Here is a 19,724-nt window from a genome sequence, read left to right as displayed (position 1 = left end):
GTTTTGTATTAAAAGGCAATGATCTAAGTCTTCAGATGGATTAGAAAAGAGTAAATTCCTGCTGGTACTGCTATTCAGGACAGGGATATCAGAATTTGGGGCATTCTGCAAGTGTTGTATTTAATAGAAAAAACAAAAAACATTTTTGACCAGTAGGAAGACCAATCAGAACATTTTGTCTCACTCTTCTGCTGAGCATGATCATTAATACTTTCCAGTAGGGTCAGCATTGACGTCACTCAGTGCGTATGAGAGAGCAGTCACTGTAAAACAGTGTATAAAATTAGGGCTGCATGATATTAGGAAAATCTGTGATATGCAATAATATTGGTAGATATTGCGGTAACGATATAGCTTGTGAAACATAGACAAAAAAACAACAGTCTTTCTGCTTTAGGATCATAGCAAACAAACACCCCAGATAATGAGTAGTCCATTCAGCTACTAAGAAACAAAAAACAATTAATCATTTCCACTTCAAATACAAGGTTCTAATGAAAAGATTGCATCTTTTTGACTCGTGACGCGTTGGCAATGAAACAGTTTGGCTCCAGTTTCCTATCAACTTTACCATTTCTTTACCTTCTCAAACTTTTTATATTGCATTAAACAACAAATGTCACCAAAGTAATGGGGACACTGAGAGCCTGAATGCAGGGTGCTTAAATGATAGCCAACACTTATTTCACTCCAGGCGGTCCTTCGCAACAAGTACATATCTGTGATATTGCGATGATGATAAAATTGCAATATGTTGTGCAGCCCTATTGTAAATCCGGCATGTTACATGACAAACATAGGTTCAAAACTCAAAAGGACAAAGCAGAGGGACCTTGCTGTACTGTATTCAGCCTGAGTCTTGCTCTTTCACAGGCCGAATGAAGGAGTTGTAAGCCCCGCCCCTTTAGTTCCATAATTCCAGCTGCGCTATCTGAACGTGCACAGGGCCTGTGATCTCAGCAGTCTGACTTGTGTCATGTGAGGAGAAAATTGTCTGTATTGGATGTTCATGGTTGTGTGTTTGCAAAGCTATTGTTTAGCTCTAAGGGGCAACCGCTGGGGGTTCATGCATTAATTGCGTCCTTTGGTTTCCCGCTCTAACCAAAACATGCTCTCCCACAATGAAGCCCATTCTGCAAAAAAAACCAAAAAAAAAAAAAAAACAGCAACTTTTTATTAGCTACCCTTCATGTAGCATTGTATTTTCTCACAGTGCTTAGAGTGGCACTACTTAGAGCTACTTCCCCTCATGATTAAATGGACATACAAAAAAAGCAATAGAAAACTTAGTTGGTCGCAACTGACAGATCTTTTTCGTGAATACTTGTGTCACCCTTTTTGCCTTTCTGCCTCTGGGAGCAATAAATAGAAATTCATTGGATATGTCTTGAAAGGGAAACATGAATGGACACCATTCACCATTTAAATGATCAATTATTGCATGAGGAACAAAGACATTTTTAAAGTGAATACAGTCTTACACACACATGTCCTAGAAGATCAAAACGGTTTCTAAAAAAGTTTTCAATTTTTAAACTATTCTGTTTGCAATGGCCTGTCAGTCAGACTTGAAGAAACATCTTTTTTTTTCCCCTTTTATTAATTAGAGTAGGCTTTATGCTCTTCAGCAGCCCTCGATATCAGCCTCTATAACCCCCTGTGTGAACACAGTGAATCATCACCATGTGTCCTTGTCTCTAACAGAGTCAGGCTCTGAGCTCTCCCTGAGCGGCTTTGAGACGGTGGCCAGCCATTCCTTTGAAGAGGACGAGGAGGAGGACGAAGGCTCTATCATGCTAAGCAGCCCATGCAGCAGCCCCACCACCAGCATGTTGCAGGAGGATCACCATGGAGACAGAGATGAGACTCAGCCCAACGGGATAACAAAGCACAGGTCAGAAGTGCAATATGCCCCCACAGTTTACCAAATTGGCCACACTCCCCCTGTGCCTTTCATCTCTGGCTTAAGGATGAACAAACTCAGCAAAGGGGCTATTTTTCTCTTATAAGAGCGTTATTGTTGCAGATACTCTACCTGCTCTGAGAGGTTGGTTAGTTCTTTCCCTGCTCTTTTTTTGCCCTTATCCTCCCTCAGGTCTTTCCACTTCGTAGTGTGAATAATTTAGAGTGAGAGCCTGTCTGGTAAAGCCACGGGGAAGGGTGGCATTGAGTGGGCCTAGCTCCTTGTCACCGTGTTAAATATTGATATGGTCACAATGTAATGCGACAATCAGGAGTGTATCTCACTATTTCACATGTTTCAGGTCTCCTTTAAATTGGCAATACTGGCCCTTGCTTTTATTTGACTAACATACTAAAAACATATTTGGTTCTGCAAATGTCTTATGAGAACTAAGTGCTACAGATGACTGATTCTTTATTTTATGACGTTTGCTTGTCTGGATTTTGCTCCGATTTTGCACACCTTCACTGCCGCTTGGTTCTCATATTTTTAATATATCAACTTGGATTGATACCTGCAACTATTCTATCTTTGATACTTTGTGAAATGCACCGGCTTCTGAAGCACTTGCTGAAAGAAAATCAATTATACACGCCTCATAGAGGACATATAATTATGCAAGCAATTTTTTCAGGGCGAGCTTACCTGCGCCGATGTTCTCGAGAAATGACTTCAGCATTTGGAGCATTCTGAGGAACTGCATTGGGATGGTAAGCATGATGATAAGCTGGAGTCACACACGTGGCAGCCAGACTGCCTCTACACTTCTTGCACACTTCCCACTACAATTAGAGAGCTGTCACCAACTGCCTTTGAGTAAAAACCAGTGTTTTTGATTGTTGTGTATCTTATTCCTAAAGGCAGAAGCTGTAACAGACAATGTGAAACATCCGGTCCTGTTCTTTCTTTTAAGTACTTAAGTTGCACCCCCATTTGATACCTTGTGTGTATTGGGATGTGGGGCAACAGTGGTGCAGGAGCTTTGTCCTGTAACTGGTGGGTTGCCGGTTCAACCACCCCATTTTACATCTTACAACAGTTGGGTTTCCTATACAAATGGTTAGAGGGTTTGTTAACTATCTTAAATATAGAACCCAGGCTGTCTTTATTCTGAGGTTAAGTTTATCCACAAGGGTCTTTGCTAAACCCTTTATTTATCTTGTATATATTATAGTGTGTATGTATGTATGTATGTATGTATGTATGTATGTATGTATGTATGTATATATATATATATATATATATATATATATATATATATATATATATATATATATATATTGAGAGAGAGAGATTCAAATGCAGTCCTTCGTTTCTATGCAGATGACCGTGATATTTTGCTTTGCATCTGCACCCACAGAAATGTTTGCATATCTGAAGAATGTGTTTAATATAGAATAGGAACAATTCTGTCAGCTTCAACTTGTCTTAAATGCTGATAGATCAAAGCTTTTGTTTTTCAATTATTCAAATTAAGCCAGGTCAAACCAGTCAGGCATCATCACTTGTAGTGGTCAACAAGTAGAACTTGTCTCTACTTTAAAATGTTTGGGTTCTGGATTGATCATAAATTGACTTTTGTAGTACACTTTCAATTTACCACAAAGAAGCTGAAACTTTTACTTTGATTTTATCTTAATATTGTTTTTCTTTTGGGGTTAAACTAAAATTAGTGGAGTCAACTTTTCTTCCAATTATTGATTATGGCAATGTTATATATATTAAAACCGCTGCTCAATGCCTTAACATGCTGGATAGTGTGTAACATGGCACTTTGAGGTTTATCACTAACTGTGGAGCTCTAACTAATCACAGTGTCTTATATGCCACCTTATTTATCATCATTTATCATTTATATTATTTCAAATAATAGGACATCTCCAATCTCAGGACTTTCAATTGTACTGTTCCTCGAGTCGGAAGAGAAAGTGGGAAGAACGGTTTTAGCTTTTCTGCTCCAACTTCATGGAACAGTTTTCAGTCAAACTTAACACTCTGGTTCCTCTGAATGTATTTAAGGCCATGATAGACCATATCCAAGTTACATAAGTGCACTTTATTTGAGTGTTAATAGCTTTATTTTTAATTGTTCTTTTTTAATTATTGTATTCACGTCTATTTCTAACATGCTTATGTGTTGTAACTGTATTTTTAACTGTATGTTGCCTCTCTTGGCCAGGTCTCTTTTGCAAAATAATTTTTTTTTATATCAACTGGACAAACCTGGTTAAACAAAGGTTATGATTACTATTATTATTCAGTCTTACTAATGCTGTGATGTAACAGTTGTGCTTTCTCCCCCACATATTTAAGGATCGCCTGACCATCCAGGGATAAAACTCCAATGCTGTATGCACAGTTGAGTGGCCACAAATGTTTAGATGATTATCATCTGAATTAACTGGAAAGTAGACTGGACTGATCTGCCGTTAGTCACTGAATCATTTGACATCATGAATGACTCTTCATCAGTGCAGACAGAGCATCTGCATAGTGTATAGGACTGCTAACAATACTATCTGATAATTTTTATAAAATTAAAAAGCCCTAGCGCCTCAAAACCTAATGTTTTAATACTGTTTTTTGGCCTATTTGGCTTACCCATAATGTTCAACTCAGAGATTTAAAGTGTTTCACTACAGCTACGTAGGTGGCAATAATGTGCTGGTTTGTAGAGTGTTTACTCAAGAGAGAAGAATTTAAAAAAAAAGAACGGAAAAGAAAGAATAAAGTAAACCAGGACACCAATGCAGTGTTTGTCTCTGTGTGGTTCCTGAGAGATAAAACACCCTTTTAGGGATAAGGGCAGATCTCACCACAAGTGTCGTTGTTTTTCTTCTTCTGCTCATGATCTGGTTTTCTTCATCTACTGTGTGTTTGGTACCACCTCCTGAATAGAGGTATTATTGTAGCTGCCAAGGTACCTCATTGTCGCAACAACCTTAGTTGCAAGTAAACGCTTACGGAGAGTACTAGCTGACCCTTGGGGGCAGGTACAGAGGACGCAAATTTACATCGCACAGACCAAGTGGAGTTAAGTGGACAGTAGGGCAAATATCTATCTATATATCTATCTATCTATCTATATATATATATATATATATATATATATATATATATATATATATATATATATATTCATTGAAACAAAAAGCAGTGTGTTGGGGTATAAGAATCACATCCTGTTCTTGATTTGTAATGTTTTAATGAACCCTTGATAACATTCTTTTACAACCTAATTGTAAAATGGATGAAATTATAAAACTGATTAATAAGACACTTGCAGGTTGTACAATGACAAAATGTAAAAAGAAGTAAAATAAAAATAAAAGAGTTCTGAAAAGAGCTCTGGTCGGCACTTTACTAAAAAAAAATAATTTGTGGCTATGACTGTTGCTTAATAAAGGTTGCATACATATTAATTGTATCGGGATAAAATCTTTTGAAATGAAAATACACTAATCATTTCTGTGATTAATAACTTCCATTTGGCTATAATATCAGTGATTTCTCCAAAAAATATATATATTTAAAACATACTCAAACTTGAATCTTTAAAAATGGAAAAGTTTGGCAAAAAAAGAAGAGGAAAAAAATTCCCCACATGCAGCTCATATGAGCTTTGCAGTGAGCTTTAGTTGGCTTGCCTCTGCTCTTCAACCCTTATCACTTTTTAGTTTCAGCTCCACCCTCCCTTTAATGATGAGCGCAACCTCTTCACATCGCATTACATGGAGCAGGCATGTAATCTGTTCAAATTAAATGTCTGCGCTGCGGTCTGAAACAGGTTCATGACACTGCTTGTGTGAAAACGCTGGAAAATCTAAAAGCCTTGCTTCATTCAGGGGGAAAAACAACCCCGCTCTTATCCATTTGTTGTGCTTAGTCGGGTCAGCTAACAGAACTATCTTTTGCTAGATCTGTTTAAACACCACTTGTAAACAAAACAAACTTTTTTCCTGATAAATATGAATAGAAAAATCATGATACGACCTTGATAAAGCCGCTAGCTGACCTTGTAGTGGAATGGTGTCCACCGTAATAAGTTAGCTCTTTACATGCTACCTGATGATGCAGAGCTATAAAGGTTTTAGTACGTTTTCACACATTTCTGTCAGATTGTTTTAACACCAGCAGTTACCAGGAAAAAATAAATACTCCACTAGTTCATTTTTACCAAAGGTAAACATTGAGTGGAATACACTGATAGCATTTAACTGCAAAAAAACAAATGGTACATTCTGGAGAGTAGACGGAGACAAGAAGAGAAAACAAAAGGAAGGAGAAGACGAGGGAAATGGATGCTTCAAAAGAACTGATGCATTTGTTCTCTCTCCCCGTCCTGCAAGCACTAAATTGCATCGTTCATGTCTTACAGCATTGGTTTGGGAGTTCTTGCTTCTTGATCTTGACGCATGCTCTGGGGAAAATGCTTTTCTTGTGGCGTCTGAAAAGATGTCTTGCAGTGGGAAAGACTTATAAAGAATGTCTGGGAGATCTGCACATTAGTTCTTGTGAACTATGAAGTGTCCTTGCCAGCAAGAACTTTCTTCTTGCTCTTGAACTACAAAACACATTTCTTACAGTGTATGTACAGGCCTTTAAAGTTGTCTTTTGTACAATATGAATGATGTAACAATGTCAAATGCATGCTAGGAGAGCCGACACTGCTCCAGTATTATGAAAAGATATTATAGTAGTTTTTTTTGTGTGTGTGTCCTGTCTGCTTTAACAATTGTCTTAATGCCAAAGAGAGCCCAAGAGATTTTACTTTCTTAAGTGGAGCCTTACTGCTTTCACTGTAGTGCTCCGCTTGATTTTATATATACAAAAAGCTAGTTGCTCTGTCGTCTTCTGTATGGGACCTAAGCCAGATGCCAAAACAAAATTACAGACATTTATGTCAGAGCTGGGCTCACAGATTAGCAAAAACTCTTAAGGGTCAGTTTGAATATGGATAAAAATTCATCGAACCTCAGCCTGTTGATATTGTCATGACTTAATGCTCACCAATATACCCTATTAATCAATTTTAGTTTAACTTTTTTCATTCAGCACAGGGAAAACTCCATAGCATGGCTAGAATTCCCAAATAAAATTAAATTAAATTATATAAATGAATAAAAATACAAGTAAACGCATTCAATTTCACAGTTTCTATGAAGTTTCATTTAGACATCAAGGTACAAGTGAGCATCTTTAAAAGTCTTAATCTATACAACTGTGCAGTGTTCAAAACGTTTCAATGTTCATTCAAACACCATCATCAGTCATCAGTGCAAACAGGAAATGTCTCAGGCATTTAGCACACAAACAAGGAAGTCACATGATCTCATACAGTCACATGACTACCTCAAATCTTTTTTTTTCTTTTTCTTTTTTTATTTTTCTACCAGAGAAAGCTGATGTCTGAGGTCATCTCGGGGTTAGACAAAAAAATAATATCAGCAAAAAGTACAGAGCAGAAAGAGCAGCTGACAAATCATTTATAAAAATAAGGAACATGAGTGGTTCCAAAATAGATCCCTGAGGAACTCTGCATCTTAGAGTAGCATAGTCTGATGTTAATCCTTTAATCTGAACAAGCTGTTGTCAATTGTTAAGATAAAGCTATTTATAAAGGTTTCCATCAAAGCTGTGGGGTAATAATAACTACAATATTATGGAATACACTCTCAAATAATTTTCTAGATTTATGTAAAGAGTATTCATTGTTTCTTATTGCTGAATAAATAGTTTAAACCAACGAAAGCACATTCACTTTTGTGGAGTAAATTTCCTTTTCAAATCCATGTTGATGTTTGTACAATAGATTAAATTCCTGACGATCATTTGCCTATAAACTAGCAGTGGGACAACAATTATGACATAATTCACCACCTCCAGATACAAAGATAAGTTATACTGGATAAATTCTATGATCACCAGATAATATTCCCATTTCTAGTGATTTCAAAAATGTAACATTCAAACATTTGATTATTAAAGTGCCAGATCTTTTATTTAGATAGAATTTCATGCTATTGTAACCAGCTTCAGAATCTTTTAAATTGGGGTTAATATAAATAGCATTTTCATTGCAGGAGGCTAACAGATCTGCAGGAAATTAGATACATATCCTTCAGCAGAGTCTAAACTTTCATATATATATATATATATATATATATATATATATATATATATATATATATATATATATATATATATATATATATATATATATAATTTACAGCGTTAGCAATGTTTGGGAGTTCTGAGGGGTCTCCAGTTTTATCATAAAAATTTGTTAGGAAAGTGTCTGCTCCTTTTTTTTTTTTATTCAGAAGCTGGATAATTACCCTTTGAGTAGTTTTGATATTAAGTGAAGCCTCTGTTAAACGTAATGGTAAATTATTGCATTTTGCCAGAGTAATGATATAATTAAATTTGGGGAAATTGGTTTTAGAAGGATTTCTAGGAAAGTCTAGTCTTTGCTATTGTAGATTTATGAAAATCAGGCATAAAGAAGGGGTTTTTAATATTATTTCTGTAAATTAAATTAATCAAGGGAAAACATGATTAGTTTATCATGATTAGAGAAGTGCCCAAAGGCACTGATATGCTTGTTTAACATAAGTGTGGGAATATACCCACTTATGTTAAACAAAGTGCTCTCGTTCAATAGCGTTTTGAATTATATCTAGACAATATATGTAGTGTTTTGTGGGGGGGGATTTCTGTAATTCCAGATTAAACTCAGGAGGAGCTCAGGGCCCCATAATCCCAGCATGGAATGTGAAAATCCTATAATTCCTGTTAATCTCATACATTCTCTGTGTATTTTTTTTTTTTGTTAGTTTGTTTTATTTTCATTAAGCCTTCTGGTTGTTACCACCACACCAGGACGTTGTAGATAAAGAAATAACATGCTTATTACAGCATGCTTGGTCAAATATCTCTCACGTCTTTTGAAAACGCTGCATGAATATTTCATTTTCTGAGAATGGCCACGTGAAGGAACTCTGTTCCCGTTTTGATGAAACCTCGTCTCCCCCCCCCCCCTCGCGTTTCTTTCAGGAGCTCTCCAAGATCACCATGCCGGTTATTTTCAACGAGCCGCTCAGCTTCCTGCAGCGTTTAACGGAGTACATGGAGCACACGTACCTCATCCATCAGGCCAACGCATCCTCCGAGTCTATTGAGAGGATGAAGGTGGAACGATTTGAAACATCCTTGAGTTACAATGAACAAATTGCCTTCCACTCCCCCATTATGTTCCCTTTAATGAGCAGAGCTTTTACTTTAGAGCGCGGTGTGTTCGACTCAGTGTGTGTTTGTGTGTCTCTCGGCTGCAGTGTGTGGCTGCGTTTGCCGTGTCCGCCGTGGCCTCCCAGTGGGAGCGGACAGGTAAACCCTTCAACCCACTCCTGGGGGAAACCTACGAGCTGGTCAGGTGGGTGGAATAACGCCACATTGCTCCACGCTGACACCGAGGTTCTTAGACACTTGTTTTCGGGTCTTGTGTTCCGAATAACTTTTTAAAAGAGATGCATTTTTTTTTTCAAGCATCAATAGGCTTCTGTCATAATTCTGGCTAAATAGTTTAATTCTCCTCTTTTCAAAGATGAAAGCTCATTTAAATTCATTGATTTCTTGCCAAGAACCCAGTGTTCAAGCATAATGTGAGTCCATTCCAGGAAGCTGCATGTCAGCCTTCTTTCTCTATTTTAACACCAGTCTGGATGTGTGTCTGGGAGGACCGTCCAGTGGGAACACCAAACTGTGTCAAAATGTCTTTCAATCTGAATCAAACTGTCATCTCCCCTCATCGGTTTAAGATGTTTTGGTGCAACCATGAACCAAGCCAGTAATAAGATGGTGGGACAACAGTGTTACTGTCCACAGCACGGCATGTTTTAGATGAACTTGAATTAAGAGGTCTGCCTGCCAGAAATGAAGCCCCTGCTCCAAAATCAGCACCTCCAGTCTTCAGAATGTAGCTGCCCCCACACAGACAAGCCAAATGCCATCTGGAGAGAAAAGATCAATGATCGCAAACATGTATCAAAACTGGTTTTGTAATGGATAAAGCAGGCTGACCAGGTCTCTGGAATGAGCCCAACGAATGCTGAAATGAAAATCTATTAGCTGTGCTCAAAAAGGTTGTCTGTTCCAGGTAAGCAACAAATGTATTTCTGCCATTTCTCATAAGAGGAGTGTTCGCATAGCCAGACACAATGACACTGCAAATAGGGAACTAAAAGTAAGTAAAATTTTCTTGAAATAAATGTATTTCTCCTTGATTTGAGCAGCTAAATGAGACTATTTGCCAATGGAATGAGTATTTTTATCCCCTAAAATAAGATAATTAGATATCCTGCACTTGAAATAAGATGATGGAGATGAACTGTTCTTATTTTAACTGCAAAAATCTTATTCCATTGGCAAATAATCTTATCTACCTGCTCAAATTAAGGAAAAATGCACTCATTTCAAGAACATTTTACTTACTTTTAGTTCAGTTTTGCAGTGTAGGCCAGGACCTTGTCGATGGTCACAGAAAAATATGTTTTTTTTTCTTCAGACATTAATGCAGATGATGAGTAAATGCAAAAGTCTGACATCTTTATTACCTCTCAGGATTTTTTTTTTTTTCCCACATCCTTTGCCTTATAAAGCTCAGCAGTATGCAGCGTGCAGCCTGATCTTTGGGAACTCTTTGTTCTTTCCTCAGAGATGACCTGGGCTTCAGGCTCATCTCAGAGCAGGTGAGCCACCACCCTCCCGTCAGCGCCTTCCACGCTGAAGGTCTGAAGCAGGACTTTGTGTTTCACGGATCCATCTACCCTAAGCTTAAGTTCTGGGGCAAGAGTGTGGAAGCTGAGCCGAAAGGCATCATCACACTGGAGCTGCCCAAGTGAGCGCAAACAAAACCTAGGCAGCCACCTTTGTTTCTATGTTCGGGCAATGAAAACGTTGTTGGTGGTGGTGGTGTTTTTTTCTTTCTGCAGGCACAATGAAGCCTATACGTGGACAAATCCTACCTGTTGTGTTCATAACATCATTGTGGGTCAGCTGTGGATTGAGCAGTATGGAAATATGGAGGTGATCAACCACAGGTACGAGATCCGCAGATGTCTGTACGTCTTTATAGACATCTGTAAGGAGCAGCTGAATGAGAAAGTTAAGAGATCAGAGCAAAGAAACAACGAGATGTTACCCAAGTTTTATTATACGCTGATCAGCCATAACATTATGATTATTTGAATATGGTTGCTGAATCTTATAGTACAACGTTTTGGTGGGAAAATGATGCCTCTTGGCATTCCCATAGATTTTACTTTCACTCTTGGCGCCCAGCAGAGAATTTCTGTCCACACGTGGCAGCATTTGTTTGAAACGGCAGTCACAGAAAAAACAGCCGTGCTTCTGGCTCAAAACACCTTTTGGAAAAGAAAGTGCCGGAGGTGTTTAACTGTCTTCCAGACTCCAACAGATGTCTGTCTTGTGGGATCTGATTGAAGGGAGTCTAGAACAAGGAGACTACCCCCCTCCTGGTTCCGCATTCATGCCCCGGCTGGTCGGAGCTGTTTTAGTAACAAAAGAGAAACCGACTGAATATTAGGCAGGCAGTCATAATGTTACGTCTCGGGGATGAATATGGATTTGCAGCTCCGCGATTAAATGGAAAACAGCTTCTTGCTCTTAAGAACTAAATTGTTTCTTATTATGCCACATCACATTGAAATTTAAATCCCAAACAACAAAGTGAGGAGGTGTGTTGCATATTTCATCGTCGCTTTGTAAACAGACATAGAGTTTCCATCAATAAAGACAAAGCATAGTCATTTTCAAAGGAAGGCGCTGTAGGACTTAGTCTTTTCAGAGATGGGGACCAATCCCTAATTACAATCGGAAATTTTAAAAAAGAAACGTTTCAAAACTCATTTGGGAATTTTACCGTCAATGTGATGGACAGTAATTCAGGTTAAAACAGTTTGTGAGGCAGTTGGTAAGCTTACTATTAATTCAGTTCAGTTTATTGGTAGAGTTGATGCAGTTTACTATAGCAGTTGTCATAGTGATACAATTTACAAAACAAGCTGTTCCAAGTCACCCCCCTTTACCTAGAATCCAGATTGGGTCCAAATGAGTTCAAATCAATCAGTTTTATTCCAGTACATTCCAATTATATATTTAGATTCCATTAAATGCAGTACAATGCAATCAAAATCTGTTGATCATTAAGCTGAAATGGTTAAAAGCTGTTTGTATAGAGAAGCCAAGCCAATTGCATCAAGTGGCGTTGCATCAATGTATGTATCCTAAGCCAGCATGTGGTGGTGTATAGATAAAGATGTTTAGCGTGATTCAACTAGTAGAGAGGATCCTGATTTGGTGTTTTGTTTCTGCTTTTTTTTCTACCCAGAACTGGGGAAAAGTGCTGTCTCAATTTCAAACCATGTGGACTTTTTGGAAAGGAACTGCACAAAGTTGAAGGTTACATTCTTGATAAGAGGTACGGCACTGAGAAAACGTTAAATTGTTTTGCCTGGTCGTTGTTTTAGTTTGCATTTATTCTTCTAAAAATGTAATGTATAGCTCACATCATAGCTCTAAATGCAGTTTGATAATTGCAAAGTACTCTTGAATGTTTGGAAAATACTTGTTTTTCTGTCTCTTGGCCATATGGACTGTATCCATTTTCAAATGACTAATTCACCTAACTTACATTTTAGATTCCTGCTTTTGCTAAACTATTGCCGTGCAGCTTGGGTTTAAAAGGATGTGTATAGTGAGATGAAGTTCTGTTTTTACAGCGGGCCCTAAATGTGGCACAGACCGCAATGGAGGTCTAATGTCCTATTTCTGAGTTTTATACATTCTTAACTGTTTTATAAAATGCACCCGAGTATTTAGTTGGTTTGTTTAGTTTATCGAACAGGGACCGCGAATAGTAGTATTAATCCCAAAGGTAAAATTATGCTTTATGCCTGTCTAAAATGAAGATATGCTTAAAATATGCACAGCTTGGATGCTCTGGCCCAATGAAGATTTTAAATATATGAAATAAAAAATGCAAATAACGGAAGATGCGCAAAAAAGCCTCACAAAAGTAACAACTTGGAGCAGCCTGGTTAACTCCTTTTTAGCTGAAATTGTCAGAAACTGTCTAGTCATCAAAGCCCTTCTATTGAATTTTGGGGCTTTGTTTCCCTAGAGGTTTTTTTTTTTTTTTTATCCACTGCCACCATAAAGCTGACTGAAATCCTCCGCGGTGTGTTTGAGCCTGAGGACATGTGCATGACTGTCGGTATATCTGTGTGGTTCACAGCAAAAAGAAGCTGTGCGCTCTATACGGGAAGTGGACCGAGTGCCTGTACGTCGTCGACCCGGCCGCCTTTGAAGCTCACAAGAAGAACGACAAAAAAGGAGCAGAGGAGAAGAAAGCCAGCAAAGCGGTATGAATTGCTCAGCAGGAGGCGGCCGCAAAGTGAAGTTAATTGCAAAGTTAAGCAGTCGAAGTTGCGACTCCCTCCCTTTCCGGGACAGAGAAAATGAACCATTGTTTGAGTTTTGACTGAGATAAAAACAGGCGAGTGTTGATAGCTCGGCTCATGGCGTGGCGTGTAAAAGGTCTGCAAATCTAAACCGATGGATGAATGAGGTGTTTCAGGACGTAGGCGCTTTCAAACGAGACGAAAAAGCAGTGCGATCGTCTTTCATTGTCGGTCGCGTCAAATTCTGAAACGTATACTCCTGCAGTACATTCTTCTTTGATGGAAGAAAACAGCCTCGTGAAATCCAGGCTACGTCGCAACCAAAATCTTCAGTGTATCTCATTTTCCTATAGAACGACACAAAGTGGCGCATAATTATGAAGTGGAACAAAAATTATCCCCGGTCTTCAAAACCGAATAAAACCCACTGCAACAAAGTGCTTTCAGGAGTCACGGAGTTCAGGAAATTTTACCTCCATAAACTTTGTAAAATGATAGGCAGGGCAGTTACAGAAGTACTTATCAGAAAAGGAGCTTAGAAGCCCGTGGTAACTCTGGAGGAGATGCAGAGATCCACAGCTCAGGTGTTAGTGGACAACTGTTAGGGGTGCTGTTCACAAGACTGGCCAAGTTCACTCGTAATTTGGCAACAAGCTATTTGGAGGACAACATGTGCTGCACCAGCTAAATGACACGGATCTTTTGTCCTGCGTGCAAAACAGCGTTTGTAGCAAAACTCTAGCACTGCCCATCACCCTGAAACTTTACTCTCACAGTCAAACATGCATCGCCTCAGTAGAGACGGGGAAGCCGGTCAGGCACTGATGAGAAGATGGATGTAGCTGAACACGGGGCTAATCTTGAGGGAGGGCCTGTTGGAGGCTGTGAAATACTTAAAGTAGGAGGGAGGTTGACCTTCCAGCAGGACGATGACCCTAAACATACAGATAGACCTGCATTGTGAGAGCTAAGCTCAAAGCCTGTTTATGTCTAAGAAAGGTCCAGTCAGTTCAGACCTAAATTCACTTGGGAATCTCTGGCTAGACTAAAAAAAAAAATTGCTGCTCACAGATGCTGCTTCAACCCCTTCTGCCTGAGCTTGAATGGGCAAAACTTTTCTTCTGTAAATGTGGAAAGCTGGTAGAGAATATCTCAAAAGACTTTCAGCCAAAATTGCAGTGAAAGGTGGTTATACAGCATATTGACTGAGGCGGGCTGAAAACAAACACCACATCGTTCAGATTTTTGTTTGACTTGATTTTTACTAACAACTGCTTTTGTGTTGGTTCATCACTTAAAATTAATTAAGTATATCACCGTTTGGAGCTTTGACATAAGGAAATGTAAAAGAAAAAGTGTGTGTTCTACAATATAGGGAAGTCCTGAAAGTCAAGTAGGAGTCTGGCCAAATTATCTTTTTCACACAACTTTAGACGTTATGTGCAAGTGAAAAAAATCTAGATTCAAATATTAATTTTTTTATTTTAGGGAAAGTTTAATTTAAATTTGTTGTACTGCCCTGAAAGGCAAGATAAAATAGGAGGCTTTGTTCTTGTAATACTTACATTCCCTAACCATTGGAAAGTAAGCATGGATAGTCAAAGGGCTGGTTAAGGGGCCCAATGTTACATGTTCAAAAGAGTAAGAGTAAGTAAAAGTAAGAGTAAAACAGAAAGTAAAAAAGTAAGATATAATAAATGGCTCTTAAACTGTGTATTTATTGATCATTCTATGTTGTTATCATACCAAGCATGTGCGATTAATTACAGTGATCAAAGATATTTGTAGGACAAATGACAATTGCTCAGCATGACTGCTCTCTTCTTTGATCCAGACCTTATTTTGCAAATGCCTTAAAACTTGCTGACATGCTTATCATGCCTTGTCACACGAAACTAGAAACGGGTATAACAACCAGCCAAATATTTAATATTAATTCTTTAATTACTTATGTATGTATTCGTTTATTCGTTTATTTATATTTTAGTGACGACGACCGATTAAAAACTCATTGGGAAAAATAAACTTTTTTTATCTTGGGAAAAGAGTCTTGATTTATTTTTCAAAGTCTATTTTTTTTTTCCTCTTTGTCATTCGTGTAAAAAAGATTGACTTTTTTAATGAAACAGACCTTATTTTCCTCCCGGCTCTGTTGGTTGATGTAAAAGTACAGTTTCTTTCTCCCAATGAGTTTTTCTTCAGCTGTCAAAATGAGTCTGAGGAGGAGAAAAAAAAGTGCCTCTCATGGTTTCCGTGACATCGTGCTGAGAGCTCTGTTGTCAGTGGAGCATTTCTCTTGCTTGCCTAGGGTAATATTGGGGATCAGGAGGGTGTACCCTCACCCGCTGCAGACACTGTGGAGATGATTCCTGGAAGCCAGCTGCTGTGGAGAATTGCACCCAGGCCAGCAAACTCCACCCAGGTCTCACTGACTCCTATATAATCTAAGATCTGTTGGTCTTAATAGGAATATGCTGGTCTAACGTGAAATGGTTCTTTGAAACCAGATGTACAGCTTCACATCCTTCGCGATGCAGCTGAACGAGCTGCGTAAGGACATGGAGGGAGTCATTCCGCAGACCGACTGCAGGCTCAGGCCGGACATAAGAGCCATGGAGAACGGCGACATCGGTAATTACTTCTCTTTTTTTTTTTTTTTTACTTTAGTCGAATCCTCTCTGTTGTGACCTAATAGCATGACTGTAACGTCTCAAACAGACTTTGCAAGCGAGGAAAAGAAGAGGCTGGAGGAGAAGCAGAGAGCCGCTCGTAAAAACCGCTCTAAATCTGACGAGGAGTGCAAGACCAGGTTAGGGTTATTCTCTTTGTTTCTGTTTTTTGTTTTTTCTCTTTTGGAAAAATCTCTCAGCAGGCTTTCATGCTGGCAGTTCACGCTCAGAGAAAGCAGACGATCCTGAACAAATGTCATCAGTGTGAATATCATAACCATGTGACCACGTGTCCAAGGGGAAACCTCTCGGTGCCGTTCTGTGCGCCCATGTTCTGAAACGTTCCGGCTTTAACTCCATTGTATCTCCGTTTCTTGCATTTCACGGCTGCGCCCTGGCTTTGATGCTAAGGAGCCCTCCCCTCGGCCCGAGGTTAGAGCCGCTTGCCGTTTTGACTCGCTCACTTTGACGTGTGTTGTGTGCTCACGTGATCCTCTGTGTTCTCCAAAAACCGCCTGATCCCTCTGTGTGAATGCTCATCCGTACGGCGGGGAGCCGCTGATGGTAGAATCACAGTCGGAAGATATTTAATACCCCTTTTTCCTGCATCCCAGCTTCTCTCACTGGTGCTATAATCTTTCTTTCTTTTTTTTTTTTTTACTGGAGTTAATGTCAGCTCAAAGCAAACAGCCTGATCTCCTCACACCCAAATAATGATCTATACGCTGAAGATAAAGCACGCCCGCTTTTCATTCCCCCTTTTTCTCTGATTTGTTTGAGTTTCATTTGCACGTGGCGGCTCTGCTCTCTAAACGCCGATGCTCTCTTCTCAGGTGGTTTCAGCAGGGACCAAATCCTCACACCCGTTCTCAGGACTGGCTCTTCTCCGGCGGATATTGGGACAGGAACTACAGCCAGCTGCCGGATATATATTAATACCTTTTGTGCACAGAAGGAGAAAGGAAGAAAAAAAGAAATCACGTCCTGTTGTTTAAATTTCAACAATAAATGTTTGGTTTTCTTGACTTTCTTTTTTTTAAATGAACAGCTACACTCATAAGCACTTTGGGAAGTGTGAGCACCTGAACATTGTGGCCTTAGTGAAAATTATGATGGGAGGAAAAAAAAGTCACTCGTTACTTATAGTTTGATGATGCTTTGAGATGCATTGTTTATATTTATACTGAAATACTTTATTTCCTGACTTTTAGCACAGTTGACTGGGGGTTTATAGCTTTTTTTTAGGATCTATCTTCTTTTAAATGTTGATTGTAAATCTGTATATACATTCTCCACATCTTCAACCTTCATTGACCTCATCGTAGTATTCTCCACTACTCTGGACCTCCCTCTTTTTTTCCCCCTAACTTTTTTTTGCCTTGTACAGTTAAAGGATGCTTTTAAAACCTTCTTACATACGACACTGTGTATTTTCTGGCTTATCGGCCCCCTCAAGAATAAGTTTAGCATTATTTTTTTTTAAATCATCTGGTTTTTGTGCTCTGTTTTTATTGAAGCACGTGTAAAAATTGAGCTCTAAAAAAGAGCCAAAGTTGGATCGGATTTCCGCTGTAAATTAAAAAAAAAAAAAAAGTGAATTCTGTACAAACTGAGAGATTTTTTTTGTGATGGAAATAATTTGTATAAACAGAAAAACTATGATTTGAGTTCACCTGTGAAAAGAAAATCACTATTTACTAGATTTTTCTACATTTTCTTTCTGCATTTATAAGGAGCATTGACATTGTAAATTGCTTATCTAAATAAAAAACACTTCAGTGCATTCCTGTATGTTTTCCATGTTGCTGTTTAGTGCTATTAATAAATCATTTAAGGAGTTATTTACTCTCGTGTAGTAATGTGTTTTAAAGTTATGCTTATTTGCTATTCCTTTTGTCCATCATCTATGCATAGCTGTGTATAAGCATTCACACATACTGTATTTTACCACCCAGTAAAATTGATCTATTTTCAGTAATAAAGATATAATGTACACATACCATTTTCCTCTCATAATTATCTGTCTACGGTACCATCTGAAGAGGTTAAATACACATTTTAGTGGTTGTTCAAGTAATTCAATACACACAGAAGAGCAGACAGCTGGGACTCCAGATGAGCTTTTAAGGCTAGATCTGTTGTTATTTTCATGATGAACCCAAATTTGTAATTTATGAGCCTTCTGCTGTCATGTTGAGATCAGACCGAGTCAAACTGGTCATGTTACGTAAAGCGAAGCACTCCATCTGATGGCCAAATGTAGAGCAGCAGGCTGACGTTCTGCTGGATGATGAGCCCAACAGGTTTTATGTGTGAGTTTGTGGATGTTACGTTCATGACACAAAGCACAACTTTACTTAAGATTCAGGTTAAAAAAAAAAGAAACAATTTTACATTCACCAGCAGAAGGCAACACTTATACCCTGATCTCCACTATACTGTAGAGCTTGAAAGTCATTTTAGATTATATTAACAGACGACCCGTAATTGAAGAATCATTCATTCATTTGTCTGCCTAATAGGCTGTGCTACAATGGAAACAGACTAGGGTGTCATTTGCAACCTTTTAAGCAAGCATCTGTTGGTGCAGTTTTGACTTTGCATTATTTATTTGGTGTAAGTGGTCTGTTAAAGTCAGTCTCTGCACAAAGCAGAGGAGTTAAGGTATCTAGCAGTCTTGTCCATGGGTTATGGTAGGAAAGATGGAAGGATTGGAGCCTCATCTGCAGGAGAGCTGAGCCAAAAAGCAAAGCTCTCAATTCATCAGTCCATCTAGAATGGATTTACTGTTCCAGTCTGGAAACTTGCCACAGTGGGTGAACACATGATTTTCTTCTTTTGTGTCACTTTAAAAGGAGAATCAAACTATGCATATCCAAAAAAAAATGATAGAAAACCACATATTTTATATAATCATTGATCACTTGGGAGAGTCTGTCTAAAAATAGTCTGTAGAGGCATCGTCTCAACATAGACTGTTTATAGGGGGTCATAGATACTGGTTTTTATGGACTATAGTAGTAAAATTTCAAGTTCAGTCAGTTTGATGGGGGCTTGCCCAGCCGGTGTGTCCTAAAATCCACCAACAATCCCACCAAGTCATTAATTTCAATCTGTCCATGTCTTCTTTTGATTAGACAGACACATCCCTGTTTGGACAAGACCTCGAAGCATGCATTAATTCATCTATGCATTCAAAGATTTCTTAACCTAACCCAAAAGGAATATAAAGGGCAGGAAACAATGCTGGTAGGACTTGTCAGAAGTTATTAAATTTACCATATTAATTTTTGTGAAATTAAAACGTGAATTATACAGAATTTTCTACATACTTTCAGACAGCTCTGTGTTTTGACTTAAAGTCTGCGAAGCATCTGTTCATCCTCATGCTCCTCGGATCGAGTCTCAAATACAAGAGGCTTTCAATTCAGCTTTAGGTGATGCAAGCAGCCCACGTACGGGGACAAGACCGGGTCTCTGTGTTGATGTCGAGTTAATTTTGTTATCATGTCAGCTGTTTGACAGCTGTTTGCAGTGGCTTGCAAAATGATCCATACCCCTTGAACATTTACACATTTTGTCCCATTATAACCACAATCATAAATATATTTC

General features: G+C 38.6%; 1 protein-coding gene across 2 annotated transcripts in view; it reads left to right on the top strand.

The window, feature by feature from the left end:
* The window catches only part of osbpl1a (oxysterol binding protein-like 1A), a 46,218-nt gene extending 28,107 nt beyond the window's left edge, over positions 1–18,111 (top strand). The window contains exons 17-29 of one of the 2 annotated variants that reach the window (XM_012866351.3): positions 1,705–1,894; positions 2,598–2,673; positions 9,020–9,154; positions 9,298–9,395; positions 10,677–10,859; positions 10,954–11,061; positions 12,372–12,461; positions 13,278–13,404; positions 15,752–15,865; positions 15,951–16,074; positions 16,162–16,252; positions 16,524–16,544; positions 16,946–18,111. In XM_012866351.3, coding sequence (XP_012721805.2) covers positions 1,705–1,894; positions 2,598–2,673; positions 9,020–9,154; positions 9,298–9,395; positions 10,677–10,859; positions 10,954–11,061; positions 12,372–12,461; positions 13,278–13,404; positions 15,752–15,865; positions 15,951–16,074; positions 16,162–16,252; positions 16,524–16,544; positions 16,946–17,048 — 1,460 coding nt within the window. In that variant the 3' untranslated portion in view covers positions 17,049–18,111. The remainder of the gene's footprint in view (positions 1–1,704; positions 1,895–2,597; positions 2,674–9,019; positions 9,155–9,297; positions 9,396–10,676; positions 10,860–10,953; positions 11,062–12,371; positions 12,462–13,277; positions 13,405–15,751; positions 15,866–15,950; positions 16,075–16,161; positions 16,253–16,523; positions 16,545–16,945) is intronic. The other variant, XM_012866352.3, reaches the window with a different exon arrangement.
* The last annotated feature ends 1,613 nt before the right edge of the window (positions 18,112–19,724 follow it).

The sequence above is a fragment of the Fundulus heteroclitus genome, chromosome 9 (assembly GCF_011125445.2).
Source record: "Fundulus heteroclitus isolate FHET01 chromosome 9, MU-UCD_Fhet_4.1, whole genome shotgun sequence".
NCBI classification, from domain to species: Eukaryota; Metazoa; Chordata; class Actinopteri; order Cyprinodontiformes; family Fundulidae; genus Fundulus; species Fundulus heteroclitus.
This window is presented reverse-complemented; position numbering and strand designations above follow the sequence as displayed.